Source organism: Bicyclus anynana, chromosome 19, assembly GCF_947172395.1.
Source record: "Bicyclus anynana chromosome 19, ilBicAnyn1.1, whole genome shotgun sequence".
In the NCBI taxonomy this organism is placed as follows: Eukaryota; Metazoa; Arthropoda; class Insecta; order Lepidoptera; family Nymphalidae; genus Bicyclus; species Bicyclus anynana.
The window spans coordinates 2,551,442-2,571,882 of NC_069101.1; the positions used below are offsets into that span (position 1 = coordinate 2,551,442).

The 20,441-nt window shown below is 37.5% G+C and overlaps 1 protein-coding gene across 3 annotated transcripts in view; it reads right to left on the reverse strand.

The window, feature by feature from the left end:
* The window catches only part of LOC112050847 (chloride intracellular channel exc-4), a 66,672-nt gene that overhangs the window by 3,251 nt on the left and 42,980 nt on the right, over nt 1-20,441 (reverse strand). Inside the window, exons 2-7 of one of the 3 annotated variants that reach the window (XM_052887498.1) lie at nt 9,408-9,509; nt 8,309-8,473; nt 5,799-6,059; nt 5,108-5,210; nt 3,209-3,319; nt 1,839-1,916 (exon numbers count right to left, since the gene is read on the reverse strand). In XM_052887498.1, the coding sequence (XP_052743458.1) occupies nt 1,855-1,916; nt 3,209-3,319; nt 5,108-5,210; nt 5,799-6,059; nt 8,309-8,473; nt 9,408-9,509 (804 nt within the window). In that variant the 3' untranslated portion in view covers nt 1,839-1,854. The remainder of the gene's footprint in view (nt 1-1,838; nt 1,917-3,208; nt 3,320-5,107; nt 5,211-5,798; nt 6,060-8,308; nt 8,474-9,407; nt 9,510-20,441) is intronic. The other 2 variants (XM_024089214.2, XM_052887497.1) reach the window with 2 other exon arrangements.

Here is a 20,441-nt window from a genome sequence, read left to right on the forward strand (position 1 = left end):
TAATTCATTTTTGTTTGACCAATAAGGACTTTAACCGAAAATTATTTATATATTTATATTTAAATTTTATTCATAGGAATGACACTCAATGTTTTCTTAGTTTTAAGTCACTAATAATATACTAATAAAAACATAAACAAGTATAAAGAAAATACAAATACTAAAATAACAATAAAAAGTATAGTTACATAAATTCAATCTTGAAGAATTGAAAAAAATTTAAACGGAAGCAATACATAATATTAAATATATATAACGGAACACCATTTTACATAGATATTAGACATACAACAAATTATTATATCAAATATTACATGTATTATAAAAAAATATTAATAATAATTTAAATTATTAAATACAAATCGTTCGCAGCACCAAATTCTTTTATTAAGTTGTGACACAATTTGTAATTTTTTTAAGTCTCAAATCGATGACCTACCGAGCTTTCAACTGAATAATAAGTAAAAAATTATATTATATCACACCCCATAATAAATAAATAAATAATTTAATCAGACGCGGCCAACGATTTGCCAAACAACAAGTTACCACAAAAAAACCTCAACCAACATAACTAGTGAAAATGGAGACAACATCACAACAATGGCGTAGCTAGGCAGTGCCCCGGGGCCCACAAGCTCAGAGGGCCGTCGAATACTTACTAGAAAATCGCGATCAAGCTAAACTTGAAAATTTTTTAAAACGAAAAAAGCTGACGAATTTTGCATTTCTATCATCAATCTCCTATTAAAAAGTGAAAGCACAATCAGCGACCAAAAAACGTCCCCACTAAACGAGAGCTAAACACAACTTCTTGGCACTCAATTCAAGTAGTCTCCTCTCTTAAACTCAATCCTTAAGGTTGAATTTGCTCTGAATTTGAGATTTTATTGAATATTTGACTATATTTAAAGGCCTTTAGGTATAATTATACCACCAATTCTGAAACTGTCAAAGCAAAATGGGCCAGTTTTTAAAAGTTAATTTTTCTACATGATTGTGCGTCCTCTCATTATGATATTTTTACATGATAAAACCTAAAGTTTAGATAATGTGGGGCCCCATTTTTTTATTTGCACTAGTGCCCTTGGTTAGCTAGCTACGCCACTGAATCACAGGTGGTGGAATTAATTTATTAATCTAATTAATTAATAACAATTAATCTGTCAATAAGCGAATGTTCCGTGAGATGAGAGAGGTGCAACACATAACTCCACCGGGCAGCTGCTCAATAACATTATACACGTTAATGCGTCGCTTCATGAGTGATGTGGTTATTGCTATGCGGCGCTCGGAACTTACGATTTTGTTATTTTATCTCACATGTGCCACTACACTTTTGAAAGAAAAGTAAATCATCTTTACTAATATTATTGAAAAGTCTTTTCAATTTTTGTCCTTAATAGGTGATATATTGCAAAATTGTAGAAGTGACTTCATCTGTTATCTATTACTAGTTTAACAAACGAATCAATCAAGACTAATAGCCTCTCGGAGAGGGTATTTTTGTTTACATAATTTGACGAGTTCCCATTTAACATTAAAATAGCAGAATTCTATTAACAATAAATAAAATACCGATATATTAATATTAGATGGCGTTACTGTCAATCCGAACTGTTCATCCTGGAACTCTTCCTTTCGAAAAATTTATATTTCAACGACATTTTCGTATTTTCGAAATATCGACCTCCGTTTGGTTAATAAGAAGGTCTTTGCGTATTAAAATTTATACATATTGGATAGATTCATCATCAAAGCAGGTGGCACATGTGAGTTAAGCATCACGAGGTATGTACAATTCACAGTTTGCTCGTCGCCACATCCACGCAACGTACCGTCGCGGGCGGCGCGCTATCGTCCTCTTTGCGTTGCCGCGTCAGCGTTGGCGACATGAGCAAGCCCTTTGACGACTGCTGCAGGCGATAGTAACACAACGTAGGGTACAGTATAGCGTACATATACGAGGGTAGAGCAGAAATAAGTCTTAACTTAGCATATAATATGAGGGTAGGGCAGAAATAAATCTTAACTATAGCATACAATATGAGGGTAGGGCAGAAATAAGTTCTAACTATAGCATATAATATGAGGGTAGGGCAGAAATAAGTCTTAATTATAGCATACAGAGGGTAGGGCAGAAATAAGTACTAACTATAGCAATTTAAAATTATATTCATATGAGGGTAGGCAGAAATATGTCTCAACTGTGACCGACTGTTTTCGTAAGGCAGAAACAAACCCTAACTATAGAGTAAAAGTTAATAATAGCGTAGGGTAGAAATAAATCTCAATTATAGCAGACAAATACTGGGGTAGGACAGAAATGTAAATCAACTATGATTACTTAGTAGAAAGAAAGTACATAAAGATAGCTATATAATCCTATTAGTAAATAAAGCTAGCAAGTAAAGGTAATGTTTTGTAACTAGTGGAAAATCTACAAGAAATACTCCATCTCTGTTTTGGTTCTAATCTATGAATTTTATTTTTGGGAAACTGAATATTTCTAAGAAATTTATATTTTACCTGGCCTAAAATAATGTAGCGTTAAAGCCCATCTCTCTATATCAGTTATCAAAAGATAAGAAGATCTTTTTACTCTTAAAGTTTAAATAATCGGGAAGTTCATCCAGTCAATTGCAATAAATGATGAAAATTATAATATGAAGACATTACGCACTAGTTGACTGAACAATTACGTTATCTCTAATTCGACTCGACTGAGATTCCCAAGTTCATTTTTAAGTTGAATATATTATGAGTTGTATACATACAGGGTGATTCGGTCTTTAGTGCGGATATTTTTTTTCGTGGTTCTGTATCATTAATAGAATATAAATCTACAAACAGTTCGATACATTTTATGTATTTTTTTTTTTTTATTTATGTCTCTAAAATAACAAAATAATGTACATATTATTACTAAACAAGATATATTCAGCTTAAAAGTGATCTGGTGACGTCCTTTAGGTATCAAACCAAAATAAAATAAACGCACAATAGGGTGACCCTAAAATTCTGTTCAAAAGTAAATAACTTTAGCTAACGATAATTTTGTTATTTTTGAGTTAAAAAAAAAAAGAAAAAATACGTAATCATTAAATTTTGTTTATGTACAAAATATAAAAATATCCGCACTAAAAAAATTTTCTTCCTGTATATTTGATTGGTGAGGTGATGTGATGTATGTATGTAAGTCACTCACTTGTTGCAGCTTGTAGTGGTTGATGATGTCCTGGTCGGCGGGGCAGCTCTGTGTGAAGGCGTCCAGCTGGTACATGTGGAACATGTAGCGCCAGAGCGCGCGGAAACTCGTCTGCAACATTCACACTTACCGTCATTTGTCTATACTAATATTATAAAGAGGAAAACTTTGTTTGTATGTTTGTTTGTTTGTGTGGTGAACGAACTCTTTCGTTCGCCCACTTTAGATTAGGCCATCTACTTTCACAATCCAGATTCATTTCATATTTAGAATTCCCTCGAACGCGCATGCGTGGATATATTGTTTCGCCCATTCATTACATCTTGACCGTTTCTCCATTCCACACCGCATCATCACTTTGATAGTCCTTTTGTTTTATATCCATATACTATTGTTATAATAAGTAAAGTGAATAAATACCAATCAACATTGTCGTCTTCATATTAATATTCTAATATCAAACCTCAATGGCGATATTTGTTTGTTTGTTTGTAATGAATAGGCTCAAAAACTACTAAACCGATTTTAAAAATTCTTTCACCATTCGAAAGCTACATTATCCACAAGTAACAGGCTAAATTTTATTAGGGAAAGGTAGGGTAGGTAGGGATAGGGTAGGGGTAGGGGTAGTTGAAAGTTAACATCGAGTTTCACGCGGACGAAGTCGCGGGAGTCCGCTAGTGTCAAATATAAAGGTTAACTCAGAGTAAAAAAAATATGTCAAGTTATTAGCAAAGAAACATTGATCTCTTATAATAAACTAGTTGACGCCGCGCGGTTTTACCCGCGTGGTTCCCGTTCCCGTAGGAATATGGGGATAATATATAGCCATTAGCCTTCCTCGATAAATGGGCTATCTAACACTGAAATATTTTTTCAAATTAGACCTGAGTTCCTAGTTGGAGTTGATCAAATTAGTTCCTGAGATTAGCGCGTTCAATCCAACAAACAAACTCTTCAGCTTTATATAGATGAACGCACAATCATGTAGAAAATTTCACTTAAAAACTGGCCAATTTTGCTTTGACAGATTTAGAATTATTGGTAAAGAAAATTGTACGTAAAGGCCTTTAATATAGTCCAATATTCATTAAAATTCCAAATTCAGAGCAAATTCAACCTTAAGTATTGAATTTAAGGTTGAATATGCAAATGCGACTACTTGAATTGAGTGCCAAGAAGTTGTGTTTGGAACTTTGGAAGTGGGGACGTTTTTTGATGATCGATGATCGATGATCGAGGAGATCGATGCAATGAAAGGATGTTTTAATGTATTCACTATAGGATTCAAATGTGAAAATCTGTGGCCACAAGTCTGTATCCACTATAATGAAAACCTTGGCTGAGTTTGTTGTGCGCTCTTCTCGGACCAAGGCGCCTTCGTAAACCTCGTAAGCGCTTTTTGGAACCCTCGTAACTTTAATTTTAAGTTTTTGACTATAATTACCACCATTAAATTAAATTATGACATAACTTGATGTTTCAAAAGTGCTTTTAATATAAATGAATTTTGAATTTTTATTCAATAATTTGGACATTTTTGGTTGGTGTGAGAGGACGGCACTGTTATTTGATTGGGCCGTCAGCAGAAACAAGATATAAGTATGCATCGTAACGCAAATATGTCTTACAACAGAAAGCTATTGACGAGTCAAGACGCGGAACCTCTAGGAGCGTTGCGTAAATGAATTTCCCAGCGATAAAAAAAAATAGGCCTATTTTCAAGTTTTTTGAAAATGACAAGAAAGAGTGAAGGACTGCACGGGTGTGAAGTCGAGCGCGCGGGTCAGAGACTTTAAGCGGGGTGCATCAGTCGTGGGTGTATCCGTCATCGCTACCCTTCTCCCGGCCCCCGCGGACCATCGGAAGTGTTACGAAAGAATTTGCCAAAATACTTACCGGTATTTCGAAATCGACGAAGTATTTGCCGGCGACGCGGATGTGTTGTAGGCGCGGCATCAGCTCGCAGTCGAAGCAGCACATCGTGTCGCCCGTTAGGAATCTGTGGACGGGGCACGGTTTATGATTAAGCAGTATAAAATAGTAGATTGTTATACAAGGGGCTAAAAAGACCCATTATATACGAGGTATTTTTAGGGCACGAACCGTAAGGCGAGGGCCGCTAAATAGAAACCGAGTTTTATAGTGTTCTATGAAGGTATCAAAACAAAAAAGAATTGTCATTCGTTCATTGAATTTTACTGCCCATATTTTTCCATCCCGGGGTTAAGGAGTAAACTCTAAAAAAACTACACGCGTCGAATTGAGAACCTCTTCCTTTTTCTGAAGTCAGTTAATAAATACAAACACGGCAATAGAGCAGTACCTGGTGCCCCTGCGCTCCAGCAGCGCGTCGATGCGGCCGAGGAGCGCCCGCAGCGCCGCCGACTTCTGCTCGTCCTTGCGCACCAGCACCAACTTCAGCTTTGAATACAATAGAGCAGTACCTGGTGCCCCTGCGCTCCAGCAGCGCGTCGATGCGGCCGAGGTGCGCCCGCAGCGCCGCCGAGGTGCGCCCGCAGCGCCGCCGACTTCTGCTCGTCCTTGCGCACCAGCACCAACTTCAGCTTTGAATACAATACAGCAGTACCTGGTGCCCCTGCGCTCCAGCAGCGCGTCGATGCGGCCGAGGTGCGCCCGCAGCGCCGCCGACTTCTGCTCGTCCTTGCGCACCAGCACCAACTTCAGCTTTGAATACAATAGAGCAGTACCTGGTGCCCCTGCGCTCCAGCAGCGCGTCGATGCGGCCGAGGTGCGCCCGCAGCGCCGCCGACTTCTGCTCGTCCTTGCGCACCAGCACCAACTTCAGCTTTGAATACAGATTTTCAATAAGCGATGCTACTTCTTTATCCTGTAAGCAAAAGACGTATACCTATTTACTTAACTCCTTCATTGAGGAAGGTAACTTTTTAACATAACGCTACAAACAGAAGATTTCGTTAAGAAAATTTCATTTAATACTATGAGTATACCCTGTTTACCAACAAACAAATTAAAAATGAGGGTAGAAATCTCTAGTCATTTCACACCTATTATTAATTATAATTAACTTGTTCACAGTTAATGAAAACAAATTCGATTAATAAGCTTACAACAATTAGATACGTACGAGTATCTATATTACAAAAATGAATCGCTAATTGTGTTGGACATGTAATGGACATTTACATCCATTAGTCTTTAAAAAAAGTCCAATGTTATTCTTCTTAAAATAAAACTATGGTAACGGTTGATATTATTTGGAAATATATAAAGAAGTAAAGTAAGTGTATAAAGAAGTAAATCGTATCAACATTGTATCAACAGTGACAATTTATCAACATCCATGAGTAAAGCTTTTTATTGTAGCACAAAGTCACTAATAAAAGGTATTTGGAAATTGCTATTTTAAAGGGGAGGGGTCCGGAACTTGTAAAAACTCTGCTCTTTAAAGTTCAAAGCAATTTAAAGCTTCAGCAAATTCTACAAATCTCTAATACATGACTTATGAGTGCATTAACATAATGATAAACTATAATTGATATAATTATCATAATGTCTTTGATTATGAATAACTGAAATAATCACCTGATTAATCAATAAATAATCAAGTTACACAACATGAAATCAATCATAAATCACAACATTTAAATCGCACGGAACATAATTAAATCGTTAAAAGTGTTTATTGCAAAACCAATATATATAGCTTTCCCCGCATATACAGGTTCAGTGTTCCTTAATGGTGGTGCTGACAGAACTGGTATACTCAACGACAAAGTAAAACCTAACAAACAAGTTCGCTAACATGACATAATGTACACTAAATGAGGAAGATTAGAAATCTGATACACATAAGATTAACTTGAGTGCAATGATAATTTTATACTACAGATCGGTTACGTTCCTACAAAATCATCGCAAACAGTGATCCGAATAATAGGCTACAACACCGAGCGCACACATGCATATTTTTTCTTGCATCGTCTTTATCTCATTATATATTTATGTACTAGCTGACCCCCGAGAATCCCGCGGGAACCATCGATTTTTCTGGGATGAAAAGTAGCCTATATGTTAATCCAGAGTAAAATCTATTTCTATTCCAAATTTCAGCCAAATCGCTTCAGTAGCCACAGTGTAAAAGACGAACAAACATACTTACACACTTTCACAATTACACACAAACTTTCGCCTTTGTAATATTAGTGTGATAGTGTGATATATAGTTTTAACACTTCCTGAACACACAACTCGACATTGTAGACGATATTTACGTATTATTTGTTTAAATAACGTTCGTTGTTGACCACACCTAACATTGAGTTGACTATAAATTTCCTCTTTTGAGCGCCTCATTTTTCATGCGCTTGTAACACATCTAACAGTATTTAATATCATTGCTTGAGTGTCGTAATTCGTTCAGTTTATATGATGCACGCCGCGGTTTGCATGAGCAGCATAATTATTATATTTTCTCTTCATTTGATAATAACTAAGTATTTTGTATGACATTATTGCTGTTTTTCATCGGGAAATCTTTTTTTATAATAAACTGCCACATGAAACCACTGGCATGTCTCTCAATAAGTTCAAAGTTTTTAAAATAAACCTGGCTGAGTTTGTTTTGGGCTCTTCTCGGACCAAGGCGCTTTGAAACACTTGTAACTTTAATTTTAAGTTTTCGAAAGATTATTATCACCATTATCTTAAGTTTAACCTGACGTTTCGAAAGAGCTTGTAAACTAAGCCTATTTGAAATAAACGAATTTTTGACTTTTGACTTATACCTACATACCCAAGACCCTATGCCAACTGCTATGGTAAAAGTACAAACTGTCTTGTAATCATCGTTTGTAGTTTGTACCATGCATCGACCAATTTTTCAAATGTTTTGACTACTATTGTCTCTGTAAATCCTAAAGCCTAAATCCATTGTTAACGTAATTCACAATGTCAAACCCACATGATAGTAATTTTTATCAGGTGACAATAAATTTAACACTTAAATACGAAATCCCCAGACTTATGAATCTAATAGCTAAAAGTTGGTGATTTTCGTGCATAGCCAAGTTAGAGAATAGGCCAGCTGGCAGGCCAGTTGGTCTACAACTATCGTACCTGTACGAACAGATTGTGTCCGCCAGGCACCGACTTCATGATGTGTCGCTCAATCTTTTCATTCTCCAGTATGGCGAGACCGTTGTCGATGAGTATGGGCGGATGCGTCGCTTCGAAGTTGGTGCGGAAGTCTGGCGGTGGCTTTTGCATGTCCACTGTGGTCACCTGGAATTAAGAAAGAAGAAAGAAAATAAATTTATCCATATCTAAAAGTTATAGACAGTCAGTACCCTATCCTTATGACAGCATGTCTGTCTATAACCCTTAAAAATTACAAACAATTTATTTACAACAATACCTATCATCAAATCGTATTTTTATTGTCAATACGGGGCAGAGACTATTTTCGAGCTTTTTGAGAATGGATTTGCAACTTAGACCACTTTGCTCCAATGGTTAATTATGTTATATGTTATATGGTTAATAATGGTGGGTTTTGGGTGTTATGATAATGGTTTAATTATGATGACGGAAAAGATGGCCTAACGTGTTATCACGAGGGTGTAAGACAACTAAAGCCCTACTCCGGATTGTTACTCAGGTTTTTTTGAATAAAGAAAGCTCACTATGAACAAAAGCCTAATATTTCATAGAACGACCTAAGATCTTATGATTCGAAGCTGCATAGACTAATCTTTATCTTATGACGTCGGTACGCACTATACTTAACTGTAACCCACAAACCAAACAGAAAGGAAAAGGCACGTATTTAATGAGAATTGAAGATTGGATAAGCCAATCCGAAGACATCAGCATTTTTGCATCGAAAGTCATGCTTTTACCTTATTATTTGTTATAAAATTATAATTGTTTTCTTGATGATTTATGACTTTGCAATTGCACGTTGTAGAGTCAACATCTCCTGAGGATGCTCCGGTTTCGGGGTGAAACGTACGTAGAGAGTATTTTGTCGGACCTGGGTGACGTTGTCGCATGGGTTCGCCGAATTTTCGCGGATGATAGCAAAATAAATAAATCATTATATAATCATGATGAACTTCCGCAAAGTAACGCCTGCTTCTATCCAAAATTGTTTTCTTGTCAAATTATAATTTTATAACAAATAATAAAGAATTAAAATAGGTCGAATGTCTCTTACTTTTAGACTGATGGTTTTGAGTTCTGCCAATAAATAAAGGTCCATGAAGTACTCCTGACAGAACAGACACGCTCCCTTCCGCCTCCCATCGATGGTCGATGCCTGGAAATAAAAAAAAAAACACAAATTAATACAATCATCATACAAATTAATTTTCATAACGGTATATTTATAAATTAACAGCTTTATCAACGGTTGCGGGGGGTGAAGTTACATTGATATAGAAGGTAACATGTTAAAAATTCGCGTAATAGACAAACGACAAAAAAGAAATTGCAAAAACAATAATTGATTTGTCAAATATAACAAGTGTTCGAATCCAGCTGGTTATTGCAGAGATAAGCCTGATCTCTTTTCGGTTGTGGCAGATTACCGTCAAACTATGAGCAAAGAACAGAGAGTGTTTACTTTCTATGCTATCGCTTATTCTTGCGCATTTAATCATTTAAATACCCACTGCTTAGATGAGGCCATTTGCAAAAATTTGATCGGAAGGACATTATAATCACGACGATTATCTCTGAGCAACCATATATAAACCCTAGGGATCGTTATCATTCGTTCATTTTAGATAGACAGTCATGCACATCGCAACCAACACACGAGCCATTAGAGCCATTAGAGCTAACAGATGGTTACCAAATTTTTGAAACGAAGTTCCTTCTCGCGCGTTCCAAAAGGGAAGACGGAAAAAATTAAGACCACACTTTTTACCCGACTGCGTAAGAGGGAGGGTAATGTTTTTGCTATAATTGTAAGCCGTGACCTGTAGACAGCTGGTGAGCTCCAGGGTAGGCGATGATAGCTAAAGCGATAGCGAACTTCGTTCCATCCGAGTGTCCCTTGACACGATTTATGAGTAGGTATATTAATATTATAAAGCTGAAGAGTTTGTTTGATTGAACGCGCTAATCTCAGGAACTACTGGTCCGATTTGAAAAATTCTTTCAGTGTTATATAGCTCATTTATCGAGGAAGGCTATAGGCTATATATTATGCCTGTATTCCTACGGGAAGGGAAACCACGCGGGTGAAACCGCGCGGCGTCAGCTAGTGAGTATAATAAATATCGCCAGTTTTACAACTATCGAGTATGACGTACCATGTATTGAGTAGTAGTGTAGCAAGTGATCGCGATCGTAGAAACAATATTGTGCGTCAATGGCGACGTGAGATGGAAACCTTCATTGAATATTCATGAGGCCATTGTTGAGTGACACCTGCCCCGTGACTGATAGTAACGACTGTTTAACAAAAATCTATGGGTACTACCTCATATGCAAGACATTTTTTTGTTCTTTACAAGTTAGCCCTTCACTACAATCTCATCTGTTTATGTAATCTAAGATGGAAGCGGGCTAACTTGTTAGAAGGAGGATGAACGTCTTTGCCGGTAGGATGGTAACTAGCCACGGCCGAAGCTTCCCACCAGCCAGATCTGGACCAATTAAGAAAACCTTAAAAGGCCCAGGAAGGATTGAATTCAGGATCTGTCTTGTAAATCCACCGCTCACACCACTGCGCCACGAAGGCCGTCAAAATATGTGCATATAATAAACATATCGCGGATCTGAACTACATTTTAAAGAAAATCGCAGACAAACATTGATCCAGCACTCTCAAAAAATTCCAAAGTAAAAATGAAATACAATTTCCATGTATTCCAATATTCTCCGCTTAATTCTCAAGATTAACGGCTCACAGCGCAAATAAATGAGAAAACGAAAACAATAAAAAAAACTATTAAAGAACGATAAAAACCGATATTAATAGATTAGTTATAGTCTCAAGCAATCGTTGGGTTTAAATTAAAATACCGGGGAACGAGTCAAAAGTGACTTTTACTTTATAGGATTGTGAACGATAGTGAACGGAGCTTTCCTCGATAGAAAGTAATCACTCGTTTCTTGTTAACTTGTTAGATAATAAATTACATGATAACAACTCGCTTTTAGCGCAGAATTGATTACGTTTGTGTGATTTACCTCCGTTAGTTACATTTAACTCAGGTACGAGTCCTCCTCCTTCCTCATTACTGAGGGTCGTGACCCCTATTGCTTGGCAACTTCGTTCGTAACACTCCCGATGTTGCGCGCGTGTAGCGATGAATGAAAAACCCACGATTGATGCACGTCACTTCCCCGAACGCACGATTTTGACTTACTTTTATTATATTAAATTACTAGCAGACGCCCGCGACTTCGTCCGCGTTTAATTAAGTTTTTCACAAATCTCTCGGGAACCACGGATTTTTTAGGGATAAAAAGTAGCCTATGTATTATTCCAGGCTATAATATATCTCAATACCAATTTTCAGCCAATTCGGTTCAGTAGTCGAGGCGTGAAAGAGTAACAAACATTCATATCATCAAAATCATCAGTTTTCGCAAATCTCGGAAATCATGGATTTTTCCGGGTTAAAAAGTAGCCTATGTGTTAATCCAGAGTAAAATCTATTTCCATTCCAAATTTATTTTTCGCTTTAGTAGTAGCGGCGTTAAAGAGTAACAAACATCCTAACAAACTTTCGCGTTTATAATATTAAACTAGCGGACGCCCGCGACTTCGTCCGCGTAAAATTACCCCTACCCCTAACCTACCCCAAACCTACCCCTACTCTACCCCTACCTTATCTACACTCTACCTCTATTCTACCCCTACCCTCCCCGTACCCTATCCCTTTCCTAGGTAAAGAGAAAAAGAGGTAAAGTTTGTGTGGTTGTAGGAGGTAATCTCTGGATCTACTGGAATTGTTTTCACTCGCAAATAACGTAGCTTTCTATTGGTTAGAAAGCTACGTTATTTGCGAGTGTCATAGGCTATGTTTGATGCCCATATTCACACGGGAACGGGAACTACGTAAATGAAAGAGCGGGGCGTCATATAGCGGAATTTCGGCGTCTTTTAGAAATTTTGTATTATCTCCGAAACTATTTAAGTAATTAACATACTGTAAAGGGCAAATCTTATCTCCATGATATCCTTGTAATTATTAAATAATTTATTTTAATAAGGATTAAAGTTTAGTAGTATAAATAATGACATAAACCTAAGTATATAAAATTAATAATTTTTAAAACACAAAAGGTACTATATCTGCTAATATATAGAAGATAGATATATGGTGTCGCGGACTTTTTTGTAGAACTTTTAAAGATACAAAAAGCCTCCATACATTAAATTAAATTTTACACAATAGTTAAGGCAGCGCATGCGAATAAGTCTGTTTAAGAGGATTTTCGGTCCGACCTGTATGACAAAAACTGTGTTATCTCGGCTAATATATATGATACCAATATAAAATATAGCCTAGCCTAGCACTCTCCGATAATGTTGCATTCTACTGGTGAAAGAATTTTTGAAATCGGACCAGTAGTTCCGAAGATTACCCCATTTAAAAAATGTGACAAACTTACAAACTTACAAACTTTACCTCTTTATAATATTAGTATAGTATAAGTATAATATAGTATAAAGTATAAGTATAGAAGTATAGATTTTTGGAACTCCGGTATAACACTCGTGAGGTTTTACAATTTCTCACGCCCCTAAAAAATCTTTTAGACTATGTACGAGTAGTTGCCGTGTCTTCTTGAAACTTAGCTTCCGTTTAGTACCCTCCCCCTTTGTTAGAACAATGTGTAAAAAGTGATAGTTCTTAGTCATCGTTACATTGTTCTAAGTGCACTTCGGGCTAACAAAGGCTCTTTGATCCCACATGGACAAAGAGAGCCTGTACTGGCCACACTTTCGTCATATTATAAAAGCTGAAAGTCAGCTAATGGTCCTACTATAATAGTAGTGGTAGGAAACTATAGAGTTTGAACCGCGATGGTTTTTGGTACTACGAATTTTGAATTTAACTTTAAATAGCTGAACGACATCGATACCCCCCTCCCGGCCCGCGCGGTCCATCGGGAGTGTTACGAACGAATTTGCCAAGCATATATTGAAATGAAATGAAAATTTACGAATTTTTAGAAGATCTTCGCTTTGATCATAGTTAAGCTCTTGCAAATACGAGATCACTTTATTTCTACAGGCATAGATATATTCTATATGCGGGTTGGCGGACTTAGGGTGATATACTATACAAATCCCCTAATATAGAACTAGGAAGCTGGCAGGGGATTTGTTTTTAGCAAAAAATATCATTGAGGATCTACCACGGTCTACGCTTATCGTACTTACCTATAGTAGGAGCTTCTTTACTAAAAGCTTTTATAAAATCGCGAATGTCTAGCATCGCACGCTTCCAATCTGCCATGAGTCATGACTCACTCGAAACTACCGAGGATTCGAGGTCAAAGGGCTCAAACAGTGATTAGAACAACTTTCTATCGCTTCTCTACATGTAAATATATGCGAACTCGAACTGTGCTTTACCGTTACCAGCGCAGGTGTAGGTTTTGTTGTGAGGCCATCACTAATTCACCTCTTTCAAATATAAATCTAATGATAGGCATGGGAAATTCATTATTATAACTGTGAATCTGTTAAGATTACTTGTTTATGTGGGACACCATTAGATTTAAATTTTGATTTAATATTACTAAATGTTTAGGCGGTAAAATTATCTGGCCTCAAGAAGAATGAACACATTCCTAAGAAAAGATACCTTTTAATAGGATTACTTTGTTGTTCGTCTGTCTAACAGATTTATTTGATTATCAAACACAAGAGCCAGGTATCTCTCCCTATAGAATATGCTAACCTTTAATCCACGAAATTGGAATGCAAAGGCGCGGGTTTCAAAATTCAACTAAATTTTTTTATATATCATGTAGGCCCAGTTGACAAGCACTTTAGAAACATCAAGTTTGACTCTTTGTAGAGACTGGCACCGGTTTGGATGGCAGGTTCAGCTGAGAAGAGCTAAAGACACTTTAGTGTGATTAATGTTTGAATTTACAATTGACTTACAGTATGTACTCGTACGTATAGGTATTATAAGAAAAGCTCAATAACTTATGACCCCGAAACTAGGGTTTTATCGACAAAACCATATAAGCTAACTATTGAACTAGATAGATAGTAGTAGTTCAGTAATATTTGAATCTAAGACACCCGATCCACGAGTATGAGTAGGTACTGATTGTCGGACGAGTATTATATTCGTCCGACAATCACTCCGCTAGTCTCTCATACACGTCTTCATCGCAATGACAATTATACATACACAACAATAGTTTCTATTTAACTGGAGTTCTTGCGCGATTACAACGACAATGGACGATTAGGTACGCAGCAATTACACTAAATACCGCAGTTTCTAGTGCGACGCAATTTTAATAATAGACATGTAGTGTGACGAGAGAAATATGTTTATTATTTCCAACGTGGATATTGTTTTCATTTGCATGTGACGCCGGGCTCTACGCGCCGGAACGTAGTGTGGCCAGCTTGGTGCACGCTCCAGGGACGATACGCGTCACACATACTGGCAACATGTCGGATTATTCATTTTTAACACGCTTATATTAGCTTCACTTGTAACTATGTTTGTAAGAAAATCTTGGGATCTTAATTTGACCCACTTCCCGGTCCTCGATTAGGATGAAATTTTGTACACGCTCTGAGTTCTGATGAGAATACATGACCAGCTAAGAAACGTCATTACAAATCCAATACGGTGGCCTCCCCAATCACTTGTAACTATGTATGTAAGAAAATCTTGGAATCTTAATTTGACTCACTTTCCGGTCTTAGATTAGGATGAAATTTTGCACACGCTCACTGTACTTCCTGCGTGAAGGTGCTATGGAAGCCGATATGGATGTAAAGTTTAAAATTGTCCGTCGAAAGTGCAAATAAATTGTAACAACATTCCATTATTGAATGATTGGCCACCGTGGAACAATGGTATGCGCGATGGATTAACAGAACGAAGGTCCTGATTTCGATTCCCCATTGGGCCGATTGAGATTTTCTTAATTGGTCCAGGTCTGGCTGGTGGGACGGCCGTGGCTAGTTATCACCCTAACGGCAAAGACGTACCGCCAAGCGATTTAGCTCTAACGATGTCGTATAGAAACCGAAAAGGAGTGTGGATATTCATCTTCCTCCTAACAAGTTAACCTGCTTCCATCTTAGATTGCATCATCACTTACCATCAGGCGAGATTGTAGTCAAGGGCTAACTTGTAAAGAATATACAAAAATAAAAAAATCCACGGAAGAATGAAACATGGTGTCCCCGTAACCAATGAGTGGGTACAATAGAAACCGGGTGGCGCGATGGTGCGTAACGTAACGCACTTACACAGAACGTGACGCATTACGATTAGAAACTGCAGACAACACAATTGATGGACGTGTTCACGGCGATGCCAATTGCCATGAAAAGCTGGCGTCCTTTCTCATATTTGCATGCCAGCTGATTGAATTGTGATGTAATTTGTATGGTAATCAGTCACACACTTGTACGTGGGTGAATACATTGATATAGTCTGGCAAGTTCGTTGATGATATGCGGGCGACGGGGGGAAAGATTGCGCGGGTGTGAAATCGTGCGTGCGGGGAAGTGACGTGCATCAGTCGTGGTTTTTTCATTCATCGCTACACACCCCCCGGCCCGCGCGGACCATCGGGAGTGTTACGAACGAAGTTGCCAAGCTATAGCGGTGTGCGAAATCCAAAAAATACAGCTTGAATGTCGTTTACATATTCTACATGCTTATGACATTATTTTGACTGTAAAGGCATCATCAGTGCATTCAGTGGGTTCACCACTGCGCATCTCAGACCAATTATAGAAGGACCTGTATCGCACTCATAGTCACGAACAAAATTGTCTGTCATTTTCTGAAGAAAACGAGCTTAAATTTGGTATATATACTAAACTAGAAGTTTTTGCCCGTTTTTTACACAATTCAATTACACAAAAAGCTATTTTTACGGAGCTCCTTAACCGACGAACACGATTACAACTATTTAACATCGATACTATAGAGACAGTTTTTATAATCGCATTAGATCGTTGATCATATACTTTGACAGAAAAGTAACGTCTAGCGAGGCAGGTCCTATACAATAATTGGTCTGAGCTGCGCATTGATTTTCTTTCTCGATGTTGTTGTATTGTTCCAAATTACTGCATTAATGAAAAGATTAAGAAAACAAACCAGCTTACGACGCAAAGCAATTATCTAACCATATGTCCACGGCAACAAGAGCTGCGCGGACGAAGAAACCGCGGGGCGTCAGCTAACCTAACATTTATGCTGAAGCTCATATGGTAAGATGGTCGAGTGAAAGAAATTCGAGCAAAAGTAAAACAAGGATGCCATTCGGTCCGTTTGAAATATAAACGTGTTAAAGTGGCCATTAAATTATAGAAAAAGAGCACATAAATTACAAATTACAAATTACATAACGATAGCGGAATTAACGCGCTGTGACGGATATTATATTTAAATTAATTATGATTAGGTAACAATAAACGTTACTTTTGAACACGTTACGTTGATGATGGATGGATGGATGGACTTTCTCAGAATCTCATAAATAGACATATTGGCTAGTTTGTAGTATTTTGAAGGAGGTGTCAACCTTTTATTTTAAAAAGAATGTTTACCATATCTTTTAAATATGACTTTTTCCCGTTCTCCTCCAATTAGTCGGAAAATACTGTTAGGAATGAACACGACAATAGCACAGCGAGCCAGCGAGCCCTTTATCTAACTTTGCCTATTAAGATTGGATCGGATTGCATAAAACAGTCTAATATTTCGTAGGGCGTGCAAACATACATCCACTCATGAAATTTGTCACACATGTTTAGAACTTGGTAAAGACTATCAACCCATGGCTCACTGCAGTCCTCGAATCTCCCCTCAGAATGAGAGGGGTTAGGCCAATAGTCCATCACGCTGGCCCAATGCGGATTGGCAGACTTCACACACGCAGAGAATTAAGAAAATTCTCTGGTATGCAGGTTTCCTCACGATGTTTTTTTTCATCACCGTTTGAGACACGTGATACTTAATTTCTTAAAATGCACACAACTGAAAAGTTGTAGGTGCATGTCCCGGACCGGATTCGAAACCATACCCTCCGGAACTGGAGGCAGAGGTCATATCCACTAGGCTCTCTAATGACTAACATAATCAAAAACTATGCATTTCTGATAATAACATATACAAATGGGTTTCTACTTTTTTCAAGTAAATTGAAAAGAACTAAATATTGTTAAATGTTGTCCAAAAAATGTACCAAACCAAGATAAACTAGTTGTAGTTGTAGGTACTGAGCGCCAGCGCCGCAACAATACGAGGAAGTAACGGTGCACTGTCTCTGCGATGCAGCGGGGAGCGGCTCGAAAACAGTACATAAATTGCAACGCCAAATAACATAGGCCGAGAGCCGGTGAACTATTTTAACTATTTTAAGTACTGCCAAACGACTATTTGCAACCAGGTCACCGAAGCATTTAAAATGCGGGCCAATAAAGCAATTATTTGTGAATCTCCAAAACCAGAATGAATAGATATTTTCTAGGTAGGCGAGCTCTAAACCTAAACTTCATCATTGCTTTTCATTAAGCATGATTCTAGTCAACCGCAAGTCGTTATGGTTTTTTTAGTAAAAAAAAATATTAAGTACATTCCATTATTCATTACCATATAGGGATACAATAAGGTAAGATTACAAAAGTATAATATTTAAATATATAAAAAAAGGATGGAATATAAAAAAATATCCTACCTTAGCGCTAATACCGATTATATAAAAATAACTTATGCAAAAATTCACTAATCTTAGTAACTAGCTTTTTCGTTGATATATCAGTCAATCTGTTAGAGTGTACTAAACAAGAAGATATACGTTGAACGTACCACTCACGTAATTTAGTGAGTCGGTTAGTCAGTCAGTTACACTCAAAATGTCAATCAGTTGTTTGGATCGAAATGTATGTTTAATTTTATTAACCATAACCATATGTATAACCCATGTTTAAAGCTAATAAATAAATTATTATTATTATTATTATTAACAAGACGCTACACCCATTCACCGGCTCTCAGAGCATCGTGGCCCAACACGATAACGAAGACACGGCCAACCAGGCGTGGCAAACAAACATCCAAGTCAACGACACCACCCGAACATACGGCCACTTTCAGTTTCATGAAAACGAAAGCCGCTCATACATCTCCCGTATGTTGGTAACGATTTTGTCTACGCGGCGCGCAAAAACTCGATAATCCGTCACGGTGCTTGCGCAGGCGCATCTAGGTAGCCTAAGCTACGGCTATATGTCAACGGAGAATACACGCTATTCCGTTTAATACTAACTTTTAAGCATTTAACTTAATGTCAAAAATTCTAAAAACAAGATTTTTGGCAATTAAATATGACAATTTTTCCTTTTTCCCTCCAAAGTGTCGTAAAGACTGTGTTAGGATTGGATACGGCACTCGTCCAATGGGCGGGGATAGAACCCATGACCCCTCGCTATTGCGTCAGACTCCAGTGTAACCGGTGACCTCTTCGATTTCATAATGACGATATAATTATATCAACGTTAATTTTGTGTGTGTAAGAAACCTAAGACCTAACCAAAGAGTAGAGGAGCCGAAGAGGGGATTTTGCAGTTACTCGAGCGCGGCAGATGAACATGAGGGACTAAACCTTGCACGTTGATGAGTACCTCCACCAAGTATGAGCCCTTATATTGGTGGGTACGTTTAGGGCAACCAATAAAAAAACGAAGTTCAAAAATACTCAACCAGCACGTCAGGTAAGGATAAAATAGGTTAGTTATATAGCTTAAAGATTTGAGCGTAACGTAACGGAATGGGAGGCATCGAAAGCTACAATATATAAAATCCTTATATTTCAGTTAAATTTTTTACTTATTCTGAAGGAAATAATCTCCAAAATAATCGCTAATTTTTTCTGACAATTTCAGTTAGCCGATGTAATAAAACTTGCCTTAAAAGTCTGTAGTTTTTTTCCCACAGCTTAAAGCGAAAAAGTATTTAAGCATTTATATTACCTATCACCTGACCTGCCAAATCTAATTGGTTCCCATGACAGCTTTAGTAACTGCAAATATAGCATCCCCGACTCCCCTGATTATTGAATATGCAAAATTTATGATGATTGGTAAAGTAAATATGTAGTAAGTACCTAAGTAAATAAGTATAGTCTGGCAAGTTCGTTGATGACACTCCCATGATATGCGGGCGACGGGGGAAATACTACGTGGGTGTGAAATCGTGCGTGCGGGGAAGTGAGGTGCATCAGTAGAAGTAAGTAAAGCGTTAATCTGAAAAGGTAACACAATCGGCGTAAATATTGGCGGCGTAAATATTGGCGTTTATAAAACTCAGAAGTTAGGATATATCCTCAACGTTTCTACCATTCAATCAAATGGGATATAAAGAGAGATTTTACCGTCATCCGAAGATCATTGACCCGTGCCGGTGAAAATCACATGACCACGGCCAGCCCGACCAACCTTACACACCGTGAAAGTGTGGTCTCTAATTACCTGCAACCCGTCTCTCCTTACAAGCTATAGAATGTCTTTGGAATTTGTAATTCCATCTACGTACGTTTCATAATTGATAGACTTTAGTATAATCGATACATGTTTCATAGAAGCGAGCAAAAGTACTGTTTTACTATTTAAAAGTCACTTTTCCTTTTATCTGGGATTATAAGAAAATAAACTTCAAATAAGGTAAGCTGTGACGTGCACTTGTTTTAGCCGACGTACTTATGAACTTAAACTTTAACCAAACGTTAACCCAAAAATGGACCTCATATCTCCTAATCTAAAACCAAAGGTAACTAATTGCACCTTTGGGCTTGTACATATGTTTTCTGTGCTTTGGTTAAGATTAAGCCTATTAGTATCAAGTCTATTATCAAATATGTCTCCCTCCCCAAGCCTCATACAGAAAGAGATGCCAAGACGCTCAAGTGACTAGCGAATAGTTATAAATAGCTTGCCAAACTCATCCGTAACACTCTCGATTCTCCGCGCGCACGACTCATACCCGCGCAGTCCTTCCACCCCGTCGCC